The 17,842-nt window shown below is 49.4% G+C and overlaps 2 protein-coding genes across 9 annotated transcripts in view; one reads left to right on the top strand and one right to left on the bottom strand.

The window, feature by feature from the left end:
- Nucleotides 1-2,526: 2,526 nt before the first annotated feature.
- On the top strand, nucleotides 2,527-6,484 carry MRPL16 (mitochondrial ribosomal protein L16). The gene is made up of 4 exons (XM_006274679.4): nucleotides 2,527-2,698; nucleotides 3,194-3,259; nucleotides 4,792-4,940; nucleotides 5,723-6,484. Exons 1-4 carry the CDS (start codon nucleotides 2,653-2,655, stop codon nucleotides 6,206-6,208), a joined length of 747 nt encoding a protein of 248 aa, XP_006274741.1. The 5' UTR covers nucleotides 2,527-2,652; the 3' UTR covers nucleotides 6,209-6,484.
- Nucleotides 6,485-6,677: 193 nt separating this feature from the next.
- Nucleotides 6,678-17,842, bottom strand: part of STX3 (syntaxin 3) — a 34,797-nt gene continuing 23,632 nt past the window's right edge. Inside the window, exons 10-11 of one of the 8 annotated variants that reach the window (XM_014593455.3) lie at nucleotides 9,982-10,090; nucleotides 7,045-7,805 (exon numbers count right to left, since the gene is read on the bottom strand). In XM_014593455.3, coding sequence (XP_014448941.1) covers nucleotides 10,013-10,090 — 78 coding nt within the window. In that variant the 3' untranslated portion in view covers nucleotides 7,045-7,805; nucleotides 9,982-10,012. The other 7 variants (XM_019485298.2, XR_002089668.2, XM_006274680.4 and 4 more) reach the window with 7 other exon arrangements.

Below are 17,842 nucleotides of genomic sequence, written 5' to 3'. Positions count from 1 at the left end.
GGAGTAGGTGGAGAATCCAGGAATCCTGACATCCCCCTTGTGCAGTTCCACATTAGCCCCAACAGTGGTCCAGTCCTGTCCAATGGACAATGGGTGGACTCTGGTGTGACCCAACCATGTGTTATCAGACGGTGGGTGGTGAAGGCTGCTAATCCAGTAGTTGTTTTGTCAAGCAAACAGCTGACCACTCTTTCAGAGAAGAGCTGGGGAATATGATCTGAAGGCCTGAAGGCTCAGAATCCAGCAAGCAAATGCAATGAACCTCCAAGGTATCAGTCTTCTAAAGACCTCACGATAACCATACATTTCAATGGGGCCTTGAGGATGAAGTTTTGAATGTCTTGAGCAGGAGGTATTGCCTATGCAACCCCGTATTGCAACAAAATAGAATCAACAAACTTTTGGGGAGCAAGATTCAGGACACAGTCCACAGATCTCTGCAACTGGAAGCATATGGCATTTATACATACACGTTGTCTGCTCCGATGCACTGGAGATCCAACACACTGGAGCAGACTTGATTGAGTCTGCTCCGCACACGAGCTGATGCACTCGGTGCTATGTTGCATGCATTTGTATAAACAGCAAAACACAGGTCAGCGTGTAAGGTTTGACCTAGAAACTACTATGCAAAGCCTAAGCAAAAGTGAATGTTGTGTGTCGAATGCCCATCTGCAATGATAAGGGGCAGACAGTCTTAGATAGAGGAAGCTTGAAAACAAAAAACAGAATCAGAGGTACTGGAGCAAAGAGCTCATTAAAATACTAAAAATCACACCCCGAGGCAGGGAAGATATATGCTAATGGAACATATATGTACGTTAATGAGATACATAGCTAAAACACAGGTATAGAGACATGCTCAGTAAAGAACTCCTTGCGTCACTCCTTTATAACCAATTAGCAAACAAGGATGCTTATGAAGATTCAACCTCTGGTATATAAGGGGCTCAGTATTGAATGTGCATGTGCTTGTCTTGGGAGATTATTCCGCTTGCACCTTTTATTGCTAGCAATAAATCATTTTTATACTTTCACCCCTGGTATCTTTATTGGCCTTTGCATACCGGGCACGAACCCAGACTTGGGCTGGGGCCTAACAAGCGCTGAGAAAATGGTGGCGGTGCACTTTTGAACTAAAACACCTTCAATGTGTTTTAGTTCAAAAGCGCGCCACTGCCATTTTTTCAGCACTGATGCACATTTTGCCATTTATACAAATGCATACGCTGCGGCGCAAGCATGTGTACAAATGCTCATAGTCTTTGAGTCATGGAGAAGTAGGGCTTGAAGGGACCTCCAGGGGTCTAGTTCAACTCCCTTTCTGAGGCAGGATCACCCCTCTCCAAACCATAATCCTAACTCTGTATCAGACTACTGTCAACCCAGACACAACACAGACCTAACACCCTCACCTGCCACAGGTAAAGCAGGGGACCCACAGCACCTAGTGTCCTGCTTCTATAAAATGTTGTCAATATATTATGCTCAAAAGATCCTAGGCAGAGTGCCATGGGCCCCTGCTATAGAGGAAGGCAAAAAAAACCCAAACCCACAGCTTGTAACAACCTGACTATATGGTAAAATTTCCTCCTGACCCCAAATATGGTGCTTGGTCTGACTCTGAGTGGAGAGGCAAGGCCCCCTAGCCAGGACCCCCTTGGCAGCAGCAAAACTGCTGTCATAGCAGTGTACAAGTTTCATTGCAGTTAACACAACTGCCACAGCAAGTTGCTGGGGCCAAGTTAACTAACTGCTGGGAGGCAGAGTCAAGTACCTGGGGTGTAGTATAGTACAGCATGACTACAGCTACAGTTTTCAGTTCAGGAGGCAACCGATTCAGGAGGCACAGCATTGTGCCACGTGCATCAAAGCAGCCGGATGCTACCCAGATCTGCAGGCCCATGCAGGGTCAGCCTATCCAGGACCAAATTTGGGACAAAAGTCTCAGTTACAGGGTTCTTTGGGGATGGCCCCAAGTTTTGGACCGTTCAGCACAGTGATCCTGGCACAGGCGGTGTCAGCCCTGTAGGAAAGAAAGCGCAAGTGGGTGAGGGCCCACCGGCTACAACAGGGGGTCCTACAGCTTTGCCCCTGCAGGGCCATTTCCCAAGAGCAGCCCTGGGCACCTCTAAGGCCAACTCGCGGGCTGCACAGGGCCTGCTGGCCGCACCTTGGGAGCCCCTGGACTGCAGGGTCGGGCACCACCCAGGGGTGCTGCTGCAACAGTGGGGACTGAGAAGGTCTGGCTTGTACCAGGGCTGCTGGGGCGGAGCAGAGGGGACCCCTTGGGGGCAGCAGACAGATTGTGGAGGCACATGCCCATACGCAGCAAAATCCCACAGGTGCTCCCCTCCCTGCGACCAACAAGAAACTACCAACCCCAACAAGACAAACCCCCTCCACCCACCGGAACCGCAAGATCACAGCTTTTGTTTCCCCGGCCTCCTACGAGGCTCTTGCCTTACCGGAAGTGCTTCTTCCCGGACGGCTTAAAAAGTGGCCCCAAGATGGCTGCGCCCTGTGACCGATTCCTGCTGCTCGTCTGCCTTCCTGCAGAGCCGGACGTCTCGTGGTGGGGGGTTCCAACGCGAGCGTAGCTCTGAGCGCGCCCCTCTCCCGTGCCCCGCCCCGCCTCTCCCGCGTGACATCATGTGGCGGCGGCTCACGCGCCCGCTGCTGTCGGCGGCCTCCACAGGTCGGGGGGGGGGGTGTTTAAAGGGCTAGCTTCCCCTTTGTGGGGACCCCCCCCACACACACACACACCCTAGGGTGCTGGTGTCCCTGGTGGGGCCGCGCTGCCCTGTCTCGCTAGGAGGGGGCGGGACGGGACTCCTGGGCTCTCTGTGGGCAGAGCTGCTTGCCCACCCCATTCTCCCGTCTGCAGGGGCACGTGCATGTTTACACCTGGACACACGTGTGTGGGCACATCTGTGCACTCGCATGCGAGCACGCTCACTCACCCGGGCAGTCAGGAATGGGGGTGGGGTGATTGCCCTGTGGCTGGGCCTGCCCCCCCACCCTGCCAGGAGGTGTTTCCCTTGTGTACCCCTGCAATCCTGTCCCCAGGAAGGCAGTGCCTGGCCCCAGACCTGAAGGACAGGACATGGCAGCAGGGAGGGGGCAGGTGGACATCTGGCAGGGCAGGGCAGGAGCCCTTCCCTCTCCAGCTCTCATTCCTTTCATCTTGCAGGTCCCAGGGGTGCAGAGCCCCCTTGTGCTGGGCTGAAGAGGTACAAGCTCCCTCCAGACTACAGCAGTGAGTAAGGGGTGAGGAAGGGGGTGGGCACTGACATGGGGAGGGCATCATGCTGCCTTGGGCCAGGAGTAGCACCTGCCTTGGAAGGGGGGGAGTGCATGATGGGGGATGCACGGAGCACCCATGAGCATGGGGTTTTTTTCCCCCCTTTTCCATAGGGCAGGTACAGGAGGAGCAGAGGGTGCCAGAGCAGTGACTCAAGATGTCTGGGTCACTTGTTTAAAAGCCACTTTCCCCCCTCTCCCTGTCATGGGGGAGAGCAGCCTGCCGTCCACAAGGCAGGTGACTGACTCCCACCCATGCACACACACAGCAGACAGAGAGGGGATCTTTAGAGCATATCCTGACCCTCGCTGTAGAAGAGCCATGTATGTATTAGTTTCATAGTTTTGTAAAATGTTCCTAATTGCCTATCTCTATTTGCAATGGAAGACGCTGCCTATAGAAGCAGGATGCCCTTCTCAGATGCCTGGGGGAGGGGGATTACGTGCCATCTTCTGCTAGTTCTTCCCTGCCTTTGCCCTTGGGGTCTGGGCCCATGAGTGTGAGGGTGGAAGGGGCACAGCTCCTAAAGCTAGACCCACTCTCCTGTTAGCGTTCAGTTAGACAGGACCTAGAACATTTGAATTGATCATCCATGTCCCTCCGGTACTTGCTTGGTTTCCAGAAGCCAAAAATCAATCCCAAGTCTTGCCTGGATTTGTTTTTAGTCAACTATTCTTCATCCCAGTCCTGATAGCGACCTGTGTTGAGGTAGGAGGGGAGGTTGTACAGATTGTGTGATGGAAGAGTGGGCTAGGTGCATAGCGTGCGCATCTGCGTTGTTGTGCTGGTTTGTCTAGCATGTGTAGGCAACCCCCGGCACGGGTGCCAGTGTGGCACTCAAAGACCTTTTGTTTAGCACGCAAGTGTCTGGGTGGATGGTGGGAAAGAGGCTGGGGCTACACTGCCACAACAAGGATCAGGCCCTTCATGGCTCCCCCACCATCTGTTCCTAGCACAGCAACATCTTACAAACTGAAGTTGCAAGTGTTTTTGGCACTCTGCCCAAAAATGTTGCCAACTCCTGTCCTAGCACATAATGTCATAAAGACATTAGGTAATATAGGCAAGATGAATGGAGCCTTTGTGGGACCATGCACATGTAGGCTTTTGATTTGAAGCCTATAATCACCCCCTGGTTTGATCCAAGAAGATAGACCATCATCTTTTCATAGCATTTGTTTTTTACATCTGCAGCAGTATGGTGGTGGGATGTTGCTGCATTCTCCTGTAATGGCTACATGGAAGCTCATTCTTTTTCTTGATAAGCTTTCCTAAAAAGGAAGCACTAGAGCCAGAGTGGAAATTCACAGTATTAAGAATAGCGGAAACCACCAGGCATAACTAGCTTGTATTTTTGCTTGGCAGAGGCTTCACAGTTGCAGCCAGTGTGCATAGATTTGGACCCATTAGACCATCTGTTTCATTGCAGAGACAGATTTTTTTAAAAAGACTTACTGTTACCCTTCTGTGTTTGTTCTTCCCACCAGACATCACCATTCCTGAGAGACCTAAGCTGAAGATTGTCGACAAGGTGCCAGCCTTACCTAAAGTGGTACGGGAATTCAGGAACTTACGGGATATCCGTGGCCCATCCACAGAGGCCACTGAGTTCATCCAGGGGCAGTATGGCATTCTGGTGAGCATGACAGAAGGGAGGATATGAATCCAGCTATCTTTAGATTCACTTTTCCACCTGAAGCAAACAGTGAGGTGGGGTAAAAAGAATAAGATCCTCAAATCAGACCTTTTTTGTCCAGGACAAAGGGCTAAACTAATGGGAGCCTTCAGGGCATGTCTGCACTGATGTTTGAGTCCAACCTCTAGTTGAAACCACCAGTCATCTATCTTAGAGATGCCTTAACTTGCTTGCCAAATGAGGTCCAACTTGCTTCTGAAAGGGCACCTAAAGTTGAGCCTGCTCTAAGCTGACCTTTCCATGCAGAATGTTTAAAACTCACCCAAACACTTTAGATTGCAAATACAGGAAGCCCATCAGCAGCACTCCTACAGCTTACTGTACCTAACTTCCAGCCCTTCTGTACCCTGGTTCATATATCTAATGCTTGTAATCGGAGCCAAGCTCAGAAGTAGTGGCAAATGATGCAAAGGCAGATGCTTAGAAGGGTTCTGCTCAGGAAACAGAAAATTTCTTCTTCCGTAAGTGAAGACCTAGGAATTGCTATGGTCACTGTTTTGTCTTTTCCCTTGTATATTGTATGCCATGGCAAGGTAATGAGAGAGCAGGGTTTGTTCATGTTGCTCAGGCTAGTTGCTACCCTTAGAACTTACTCCACCTGGGATAAAGACATAGGCTAAGCAAAGTTTGGGGGAGGAAGGGGCAAACCCAGATGCTTTCAGGAACTTTTGGTCTGAACTTGAGTTCCAGTCCCTGATGTGTGGTCACTTTCTCCTGCGCAGGCATTGGGTGGTGGTTACCTCCATTGGGGTCACTTTGAAATGATGCGCCTGACAGTCAACCGTTTTCTGGATCCCAAGACCATGTTTGCTCTGTGGCGTGTCCCAGCCCCTTACAAACCCATCACCCGCAAAAGCCAAGGACATCGCATGGGAGGCGGCAAAGGTAACGTGAATCTCTACGTGACAGCAGTGAAGACTGGCCGTCTCATTTTGGAAGTGGGCGGGCACTGTGAATTTGAGGAGGTGAAACACTTCCTTATACAAGTAGCCCGTAAGTTACCCTTCCCAGCCAAGGCAGTCTCCTGCCAGTCCCTGAAAGAGAAGCACCAGAAGGAAGAGGAGAGAGCACACAACAACCAAAACCCATGGACTTTTGAGCGCATTGCCACTGCCAACATGATGGGAATCCGCAAGTATCTGAGCCCATATGATCTGAAATTTAAGGGGCAGTACTGGGGCAAATTCTATCTGAAAGACAGGATTTAATAACCAACCTTAGGTGAAGTTTTGGAGCCCTCCCTCACATGCATAGTTTTCCCCAAGCAACCAAAAGAGGCCCCAGTCCCCTCTTATCTGTGAAACCAAACATGGTTATACCCATGTGGGGTGCTGAGTCTTCCGAGCAACGCTGTAGTAACCTATCCTTGCTCCGAAGGTGGAGGAGTTGTACATGGTAGAGCTGGGGGCATAATGGGGGCTGCAGTAGCTGATGATTATTTTGGATTAAAAAAATCTTTCCTACAGAGGCAAAGACTTCCCCTATGCTTCAGTGTCCTGTTTGATTTGGAGGCTTAGGGACCCTGCATGGGATGAGGTATTAGGGTCTGAATTGCTACATGGTAGATCTTTCTGAACAAGGAGATGCACGCTGAAGATCCCACTATTCAATCCCCACCCAAAAACAGTTCCCCTTCCCCTTGACACCCTGGCCCACATTAAATGCACCAAAATAATGGTCACTTAATTGAACTCTTTATTCAGAAAGAAGATTTCTGTGTAGATGACTGTGCCTTTTGCACAATAACTACACAGGTACATTATTTAATAGAAATTCTGGGCAGGAGGAAGGGGGCTCTCCTTCAGTACCAAGTGAGGCAAAGGATCCATCCCATGTGAGACCATATCTTATGTTACCTCTCCGTAACTGAGGTGGGGTCCTTGTACTTCATGGAGGCTGCCTACCCTCTGAAGAGCCTCTGCCTAGCAATTTGCTCATGTCCAAGAAATGCTAGGGTCATAGGTAGGAGAATAGGGAAGGACAACCTTGGAGCTTCCCCTGTTCAGGCAGAAGGGGGAAGATGATCCAAAGTAACAGAATCAGCTGGACTTTCAGATTGTTTATTCCTTGCTGCAGATGAGAAGAGAAGCATAAATAGGCTTGAGGTTGATATGCTCTAGTTTTATAAGATTAATTTTCTGGGCCTGGCAGGTCTGCCAAACACTTCTTCCCAGTTAACAGGAGAATTGGCCTCTTTTTGAGCCTACAGGATCATAGCTGCATGGTAGAGAGGGGATGTGGTGTGCTCCAAGCATTAGAAGTTAAAGCTAAGCAAACATTTCTACCACCGCTAACATGAACAGATTGGGAAGGAACTAAAACTGCAAAAACAAAGATCTTGAGAGAGAGAGAGAGAGAGAGAGAATGTAGTTCATTAGGGAGTGATCTATAAGTTCAGTGCATTGTGCCATGGTTATATCATACATTTGAGAGGCTGGCACAACTACAATACACAACATTTTGCCCCTACTGTCATGGACACCAAAAAGAACAACATTTTTCCTGAGCTTTGTAGATAATGGTACAGGCTATGAGATACCGTGCTAGGCAAGATTCTTTGAGTATACGCATGCCTTCAAATGAAATTCCTCTGCTGCGTTTTGTTATGCCTCCATCCACCTCTGGCAGTCTAGCAAGAGATGCTCTGAAAAGGGAATATTTGGCAGGCAAGGGCTAGAGATTGTGGCCATAGCTTCTCCACAGATAAGAGGTGGAGGAGCTGGTAGGAAATCCAGAAGAGTGCTGGTGTGGTAACTTCAGGGGAGGGAGAATGGAAGAATGGTGAAAGGCCAGCTGCAAGTCCATCTGGAAGAAATCAGAAAAAGCAAAAGACACCAAAAGGAGAAAGGAAAACAGATGAAGTCATGGGTTCCTGAAGTCCTACACATCAGGCTGTCCCTTGCATTGTCACTAAGCTATTGTCCTTCATTCTCGATGTCACTGTCCCCCTTAACACTCCATGGGGTGAGCAGAGCTGTTCCTACAATGCATCTCCTGTCCATTCCCTTCATGGTATGGCTCCCACCCCTGCTGCGTGATCTAGCTCAGCATCCCACAGCAGCTCCTGATCAGTTGTGGCATTTCAGAACTACTCCTGACATTGGATCATAAAACCATAGAGAAGTGGGGTTGGAAGGGACCTCCAGAGATCATCTAATTCAACCCTCTGTCTGAGGCGGGATCATCCCTATCCAAACCATCCCATGCATCCATAACCTAAACTTGACATAAGAGTATTGTCAGCCCTGACAGAATGTAGACCTAACACCCTCATCTGCCACATGTAAAGCAGCAGAACTGTAGCAGCCAACATCCTGCTTCTATGAAAAATTGTCAATATACACTCTCAAGATCCTGGGTAGAGGCCATGCCCTCCCTGCTACAGAGGCAGTCAGCCTCCCCCTCCCTAGTCTATACCAATCTGACCATGGGGTAAATCTTCCTTCCTGACCTCAAATATGGTGACTGATCTGACCCTGAGTGGAGGGGCAAGACCATCTAGCCAGGAAACTGGGTTTGGTCCCGGAAGGAACATTAGAACACCTTAGTTAAGGTCTCTAGTCTTGGCTGTAGCCACCACCCAGTGTCTCTGAGGGAGGCTTAAAAATGTATAACACATAGTAGAAAGAAAGTGTGGGGGCAACCAACAGCCCAGAAGCTTGGGAAATATCCATAGTAGAACATAGGCACAGCTATGCCTGCAGCAGGAGTCGGCAACGTCTTTGGGTCAGAGCATTAAAAACACCTCAATCTTGACTTGTGTTGGCATGCCAGGGTGGATGGCGAGAGTCATAAGGGGCCTGATCCTTGTGGCAGCACAGCCCCTTCCCTTTTTCCACCTGAGGTATGCATGCAGCTGCTGCCAGCAATGAACTGGCCTTGTAGTTACAAGCAACTCAGGATCTGGGGAGGCCCCTGCTACCCACCACAGAGCCTGGGCTGCTTGCAGTAGGTAGCTGTAAGCCTACAAGCAGCTGCACTGGGATCTGGAGCCCTAGCCCTGCTTGTTGCTGGCAGTGACTGCTTACACACTGCGAGGGGCATAGTGGGAAAGGAGCTGGGGTACAGGGCATGGGAGGGGGGGGATGAGGTGGTCCCTTCCTTGTTCAGGCTGCCACACATGCAGCCCAGACCCCACTGGAACCCCCTGGATTATGATGGGGACAAGGACCATGGCAGAGGTGTATGCTACCTGACGGCAGCAGCCTGGCTCAGTGCAGTGGGAGTGGGTACTGGGGCTGGCAGGGTAGCTGGCTGGGCTTAGTGGCTGGCTGCAGGTGTGCCAAGCAAAATGACCTCATGTGCCATGCTCTAGCACATGTGCTGGGGGTCACCAACCCCTGGTTTAGATCATCCCCAGCCAGTGGCTTTCCAGCCTCTTCTTGAACACTTCCAGCAATGGAGACTAGTCCACAATTTCCCTAGGCAGTCTATTGCACTGCTTCACTGTTCTAACAGTGAAGAAGTTTTTTCCAGATAGCCAATCTAAACCTATTTTGCTGCAACTTTAAGTCATTGGCCCTCATCCTTCTCTCAGCAGCAAGAGAAAAAAGGTGCGCTCTCTCTCTATGGCAGCCCTTCAAGTACTTGAAGGCTGCTTTCATGTCTCCTCTTAAACCCTTTTCTGCAAGCTGAACATTCCTCGTTGTGTCAGCCTCTTCTCATATTACTTGCTTTCCAAACCCTTTATCATCTTTGTTACCCAACTCTGGACCCTCTCTAACTTTTCCGTGTCTTTGTTAAAAATGCAGAGCCCAGAACTGCACCCACTACTGTACTCCAGATGATGCCTAACCATTGCTGAGTACAGAGACAGCACTCTTGAAGAAGCTAGAAACTGCAGATTAAAAACCACTCCAACCCCACCCAAAGTGGGGGCATAGCCACAACAAAGGATGTGTAACAATGTAAGCACTGACCAAAGCATATTCCTAGCACAGGCAGGGAGATAGTCTTGCTTCACAATGGCGCTAGGGCTCACCTGTGGCAGGTAGGGGGCAGAGAGCGGACGCTCAAGCAAAGATGCCTCCAATGGTGGATGCCAGAATGATGGCAAGGATGATACAACAAACCATGATCATGATCTTCTTCTGCTCAGAGAGAAAAAGCAATAATACCAGGAACTTTGCAGCCACATAAAAAGGGAGACAGGAGAAGAGGAGAGGGAGGGGACATTCTACCTCTGTCTTTCAGGGGGATAAGAGGAAACTGTAACCTTGAGTTGGAAGAGGGGAAACGGAGACAGGAAGGAAATCTGTGGGCAGAGTGGCAGGGAGGGAATCAGACTGTTCTTTCACAGAGGCAGGAAATAGTGTCTACAGCCCTTACAGAAAACAGCTTGAAGAGCTTCCTGCAATCCTAACTTACATGCCAGGCTGGGGTAGCAAGGTGTATACATGCATGCACAGCTACAACAGTTATGGGAACCAGGTAAGTAGCTAGACACATGGATAGGGGCTAGTCCACCCAACCCAAAGGAAATAACACTTCATGCCAAGGCATGTTATCTTACCCAAAAGACAGGCTGCTGCACAGCAGCAGAGGAGAAAAATCTGTCCAAGTCTTCTGGTGCAGATCAGCTTAGTGGGAGAGGGTCTGCTTGCCACTGAGAGGAAAGGCCCGCACAGAGACCTCAAACAGCAGGCCAAACTGCCTGGGTTGGGTCCATTCAACTCTCACTTACCAATACTCCTTAGTGCAGCCAGTCAGATCAGAGACGAGATCTTGTCCCCAACCCAAAACCTAGCCACCACTGCAACTCTGGAAAAAAAAGCTGATCTAAGTATCTCAATGAGTCACACCAAAGCAGTTCTCAGCCCAGTTCAGTTAAGGAGGCTCAAAGCTTCACACTCCTCCCTGAGATGACACTATCGTCTCCCCACGCTGCAGTGTCACTAACTGTGCAGCAGGCAGGCTCACTGCCTCCCCTCATCTCGTGTTATTCAGTCTCAACTCTTACCATCACTTAACTGGAAGGAAAGGTTTCAGAAGCAACAGATCTCGGCATCTTGAGCTAAACCCAGTGTCAGCTTAAGATGACCATAAATTGGTATGCATCACATGAAAATGCTAGGATTTGCATGTTTTCCAGATTAGAACATGGATAGGTGAAATTTGCTAGCACTACTTCTTTTATCCTGGAAACCACAAGAACCACAGGATTCATCTATGACCAGTGGCCCCAATAATACCCTCTACATAGAAGACAGTTTGGTATAGATGTAAGAGTGCTGGACTGGGACTGAAAGATGAGGGTCCCTTTCCCCATTCCAATACTAGATTTCTGTGAGCGAATTGCTTTGCCTCTTAAGTGCCTCAGTTTCCCCATCTGTAAAATGGAGACAATTATAAGACCCTCACTTGAGATCCACTGAGGCAAAGTGCTAAATAGTCGCTTGGGTATTGTCTACATTCATTATTATTGGCCCTCGTCTCTTTTTTTACTAGAAGGGATGCAACCCAAGCACAGGTGAAGAATCATGAAAAGATATGACTGGAAGGGACCTCTGGTGATTATCTATTCCAACCCCCAATCAAGGCAGGATCATCCCTATCCAAACCATCCCATACAAGCCCCTGCCTAACATATTCCTAAGACTATGCAATCAACTGTCACAATTACAAGGCATATTGCCCAAATAACCAAAACCACTCTAACCTGCCCCAGGTAAAGCAGGGGGATAAGGACTAATCACAATCCTACTGTTGCAAGGGTTGCTAAAGTGCACTTGAGATCATGTCCCCTGCTACAAAAGAAGGCAAAACCCCACAGAGTTTGTTCCACGTGGTACAATTCCTTCCAGATCTCAAATGTGGCCATTGCTCTGACCCTGAGCAAAGGGGCATGATCATTTAGTCAAAACCTCCAGGTTTTAGTCCCAGCAGGAGCACTGGCACACCCTAATCAAAACTCTAACCCTTGGCTGCCAACACTGAAACAACAAACACCTGCATGAACGGGCTGAGGCTGGCCATAACTAGGAGTTGCTCTCAGGGAAATCCAGCTCACAGAGGAGAACATGACAGAAGCATGAGGCTTTCATGATCAAATATAAATTTATTTCTTTGCTTTTAATTAAAAACAAAGTTTCACTAAAAAAAAAAAAAAACCACACAAAGAAAAAGAACAAAATACAACAGCTGACAGCTTTGGTTTTTTGCAGTGACAAAACTCTTGCCATCTGCAGAGCTCTGGGGAGTTTCAGACCCTAGGCAGGATCTGCCTGCAGCAGCTTCTTCTCCCCAAGTCCAGCACCGAGCAAACATGGCCACTACCTAACAGTTGCAGACATCAAAACCCAGAGAAGAGGAAGGTGAACAGGAACCTGCTCACAGCTCCGTTTGCATGCTGGGGGAGAGTGGTCAAGTGCAGGTGTGCGTTGGAGGACCTTGCCTCATTCTGCAAGGGAAGAAGCTCTCTTTGGGAGCGAGGAGCAGGGGTTGGACCAGTAAATCTCACATATGTGTTATGGGCAACAAGGAGACACTGGATCTTCAGTAAGGACGATTACAAGGGTGGCATTTGTGATGGTGAAAGCTATGCAGCTGGACCAGCAAGACACTGCGACAGCATAGATTTGCCTCTTCCACAAAAGAGAAAACTTGCCCTGACTCAATGCCCATCACCCGTCTTCAACAACGCAAGAAAACGTTTATAGTGAACTCAGAGTGCAGCCTGGTGGGCCCTCATTTTATGAGTGGGCCTATCCCTGTGGTCTGCCTTGGGGAGAGCACCTCTCAAGGAAAGGAGGGAGCTGAATTTCCAAGGGTGATTCAGTCCTCAGCCTTGACGAGGTCTCACTTTGTGCCACATATGTTAGTGTTTCTACAATATGGAAGTCTGCCCAGTGGAAACCAACTTAACACTCTGCAGCTCATTTCCCCACCAGGGCTACCAAACAGCTGCAACAGTTGCAGGAACTGGTCACTCCCATCCCACCCAAACTCAAAATCACACCAGAGAAAGAGGAGGCTGCCACAATCTCAGGCACATGAGGGGACACCAGTTCTGGATGGCCTGGAAATAATAAATATATGCAAGGACCCCAATCCTGACAAATTTACAATACCCATAAAAATGTGATGAGTCCCGAGGAAAAAAAGGACATCAACCACACATGCAAAACCTTGCAAACTACATACTAGCAAGGGCAAACAGCTATGAAAACACTCATTGCTCCCCCCAAATGAATGAGAACCAACCCCCCCCCTCCCCCCAAATGTTTCAGACAAGGTATATGCCAGGGATTTAGGTGGAGAGAAGCAACATCTCCAGTGTTTCAATTAGTTCCCCTCCTGCTACCACTCAGCCTGGACCCACAGACTCAGAGGCTGGGATTACTGTGAAGGGCTGAGATGCAAGATGTCTGTCTGCTCTTTGCTACTTGAGTAAATACCTGGGTGGAAAACTCAGTGACAAAGCTTCACACTTCAGGCAAACAAAGGTGTCAATTCCTCCCAGTCACTGTTGTCAACAAACACTGATCACAAGAAACAGGTCTCTCCGGGTCCCTCCTTCAGTACACAGGTGCCTTCACCTTGGGAACTGATATATCAGAGAGAAGTGATCCAGGCCAGGGAAGTGCTCAGGTCTTACAGCACTGCCAGCATGTGCCACTGCCCCGCTACCTTGAGTTCCCAGCCCCGTTGCTTGTTTCCCCAACCAGCGGGAACATGGGGATTGCCACCCTCATGTCCTGGCTCTGCTTCGGATCTGTGGTTAAACTGCTGTAGCTAGTAAGGCACTGACAATTCTGGCCCCTCTACCTATGGGGCAGGAGATCCAACGCCCACCTTAACCCTGTTGCCAGCAACAGTGGGTAGCACAATGGAGTCTGGGGGTTGCTTTGCCACCTGCATTGTTGCACAAAAGATCCAAGGTCCCGGTTCAGTTGCTCATTCTCCTGGCAGGCACTGGGACCTCTGCAGCATCCAACCTCAAGCCCACACGTCTATTGTTCACCAGTGTCAATTTGAAACTCCTTCCCTGATCTCTCACCCTCTGACCTGACTGAGGCAGTTCTGAGGGGCAGATTTAGTTCTTGCATTGCCTTGTAAATAAAGATTTTAACTATCCACTTAAAAAAAAAACCCCAAACCCATAAGAAATGTGAGATGGAGGCCAGCCAGTGAGGTAGGACAAGCAGTTCTGGAAATGCCTTGAAGGCTCCACTGTGATTGATGGGAATCCCAGCAGGAAGTGAGAATTTGGCAAACAAAATGGACCTTAGAGGCTGGGGTTTGCAGTAGTGAAAACCTCTTGGGAGATGGAGAGGTAAGGCAGGGTTGGTAACAGCTTCTCATGAGCTCACTGGCAGTATAGGAAACATGCCTACATCCTGGGCTGGATGAAGCAGGCCCAGATCCTCTATCAAGGGACCATCAGCTGGATGTTCACAGTGTAGCCATCACAGGAAATGCTGGTGCAAATTGGGGCATGGTTCAGGGTGGATCAGAGATGCCAGGTTGATTAACAGGTCTCAGGAAAGGCAGGGGGAGGACGAGGAGGTGGTAAGCACATGGGACACAACAGCGAGGAGGACCGTGAGGGGAAGACCTCGCTACCAACCCAGGAAGATGGTCAGGAGTGTCTGGAAAAAGGGGAGGAATAAGAGAGAAATTCATTCGCAGCAAGGCAGTATTAACATTGGCTCATATATGTTTAGCACTGACACGCTGGGCCTGAAGACTCAAGATGGGCGAATTGCACCTCTGCAGATGGCCTGATAAACAGCACCACACAACCAACTGTTATCTAGTATTTCACAGAAACTTTTGAGAAACCACAGCCTCAGCAGTCAGTTAAGATAGAACACAAGTTTTTAGCTGTTCCAGTTGCACAAGAAAGCCTCAACAACACGGCCAGTGCCAAGGAGATGGAACCATGTCTGTAGGGCAGTTGGAGACATGGTTGTGGGACACATTAAGTGCCCCCACTGTGGAGTAAATTAGACGTTGGCAGTGTTGGCCAGGTCACTGCTCATGGCAGAGGGAGGGTCATAGATTGGCACAGCCCATTTGAGTGCCACAAATGGGCAGTGTGCAGAAGATATCACATTCCCTCCTTCCCTGCCCCAGCTCATGAAGGAGCCATGTCCAGGAAACAGCAGAACCCAGGGGAATCTGTGTCAGCCCTGCCAAGGGGGACTGCAGTCCTGGTGACAGCTTCACAGCCAAATTTTAATCCTCTGCCCAGCTTAGTGTGAGTGGTCTCTGGGATCAGTGACACCCAAAGGTGGAGCTTATTTTGGAGGCAGAGCTTGGAAGAATCCCATTAAGGCTCTTCATTTCTCCATACAGCCAGGTAGAGAGAAAAGCCAGAGAAAACACATTTTTTGCACATAGAGTGGAGGGATGGATGCATGGGGGCTGCCCACACTGTGTCTGCATAGGCCAGAGACCTTCAAGGGAAAAGCACAAGGGCCTGCTTTGCAGCAGTGTTGCAGCTGCTTCCACTTGTGCCACATCCACATCTCGTCACCCTCCCCACAAGCAGTTCTGGAAATTTCAGAATTGAAGCCCGCCACCCTATGAGCCAAGCTCCCTTTTATCAACATCTCCATCCCTTCACCTGGAAACACCTTCTCCTGCCCTGGCCCCAGGTTCCAGGGATTACAGTAAAAAACTGTAGTAGACATGACTGTAGAAGTGGAAGTGACTGAACATAAACACAAAGGTCAGAAACCAGAGCAACGAATGCACAGCCCAAGTCTACAGAGACCCAAAGACAGAGCCAAGAAGCCAACACACAGAGCCCCAAAAACACAGACCATAGGCACAAAACCAAAAGTCAGAAATAAGAATCTCCTGCCCTACAGAAAACAAGGTCTAGGACCTAAAAGTAGAACCCATAACTTAAAGCCCAAAGTCTAGAGCCAAAAGCTGGAACACCACCCAAAGCACAAACCCAAAACCACAGCAAAGAACCAAGAGCAACAAACTTAAGGTATAGCACCTAATGCCAGAACACAGAGCACAGGGTCGAGCACAGAGAATGTCAAGCCAGAATGCAAAGTCAGCTCCCAGCACCAAAAGACAGCTCAGGGCCCAGAAACCAAGGTCTAGAACAGTGGTTCTCAACCTTTTTTGTACCAGGACCCCTCTGTTAACATTGATGGCTAGTCCTGACTTAGTGCTCCTCATTCTAGACCTGCTGTCCTCTTCCCCACCCCCCTCCAGGCCCCAGCCCCCTAGTGTGTAGCATAGGTGGTGGGTATGTGGGGCAGGAGGCACTACAAGCAGCCCCTCTCAGGCTGGAACTCTGCCAGCCTGCAAAGGAAAGGCCACATTTTTCTCCTTTAAAGAAGAAACCATTTTTTAACATTTGTTGGTCCATTTTTTAAAAGTTTGTTTGCAACTCTTTCATATATTCTTGGGACCCACTTTTGGGTTGTGACCCATGGGTTGAGAAACACGGGTCTAGAAAACAAAACATGAATACTGTAGCATAGAGCCAGCACCTAGAACCCAGAACACAGCATCCAAAGGCTGGAACGCAGGGACAGAAAAAGGAATCCAAATCATGAAAACCACTGAGCCAGAAGCTGAGAGGTTCTGAAATCTCCAGAGCAGCCAGGCAGCAAAGAGAGGCCACAAGAAGTACAATTAGCTCCACCCTGTCAGCTCAGCTCCTGAGCTGGCTCCCAAGGAGATTCCACCCCCTCTCCGTGTATTCTTCCACACTCTACTTACGGTTTAGAGCCAGCAGCCCTAGGGGGCTATTTTTTGTTTAGCCCTACGGCAAGTCCAATAATGAGAGCTACTATTCCGAGCAAGACGACCACTATCACAATGATAATGACCATTTTCTAGAGGAGGGGACAAAAGAAAAAAGGAGAAGGAATCATGAGCAATGAAGGAGAGGCACTCTGCACAGTGGCATTGGGTACCCTTGCTTGTGACCCTGCAAGGGGCAGTTCTTTAGGAGCACACAAAAAACTCATCCATTCCTTTAAGACAGCCGAGATGTTTTTGCCCTCCTCAAAAATACTCACAAGTCAGATCTCTTCACAACAGATATCAAACCATCTGCATCTCTCTAATGCTAAGGCTTGTTCCCACCTCAAACATAGCCCATTTATTCCCAACTGTCTCCAGCAGGATACATTACAGAAAACAGCATAGGAAACCTCTGAGTTCACTGATCTTTTGTTTTTAGACTCCACCCATAAGGGGCACTGTTGGGAACAATGCAGGAGTGCCGTGTGGTCCAAATCCTAAACTATTCCAGACCCAGCCTCTCCCAGCAGGCAATGTTGTGGGAAACAAGGCAAGAGCATTGGCTGGGGTAGCTCCTATCTACTCCAGCCCCAACCTTTCCCAGCAAGAGGTGCTGTAGGAACCAGGGGCTGAGCTGCTGTCTGTAGTGGGAGCTTCCAGCTGCTCCAGTCCCAGAAGGAGTCGTGTAGGGATCACGGCAAAAGTGCTGACTAAAGTCAAGCTCATATAACCCCAGCACCGACCTTTCCCAGCTGCAGTGAACTGTGCAGAGGTGCCGGGTGGGGGAGATGTTCCTGGCCTTTCCCTGCTGGAGGCACTTTAGGGAATGGCAAAGGTGCCCTGGGGATGGAGGCAGCCCACAGCTACAGCACAGCCCAAACAACACATTTCTTAGGAGTTAACAAAAGGAAGGGCCATGGAAGAGTGCAGAGGTACAGAAGGGAAGCAGAGAGATGCCCCAAGCAGCTGTTAGATGGGGGAGGAAGTCTGTGAAAGAAGAGCAAAAAAGAGAGGAGGAGCAAGAGGGGCACAGAGTGGGTAAGTGCTACTGAGAAGAAACGGGGTTGTGAGAGCTGCCCCAGGGTGGCCTGAACTTTAATCAACCAGTGACATCGGCCCTTTCC

The sequence above is a fragment of the Alligator mississippiensis genome, chromosome 2, assembly GCF_030867095.1.
Source record: "Alligator mississippiensis isolate rAllMis1 chromosome 2, rAllMis1, whole genome shotgun sequence".
Classification (NCBI taxonomy): Eukaryota; Metazoa; Chordata; order Crocodylia; family Alligatoridae; genus Alligator; species Alligator mississippiensis.
This window is presented reverse-complemented; position numbering and strand designations above follow the sequence as displayed.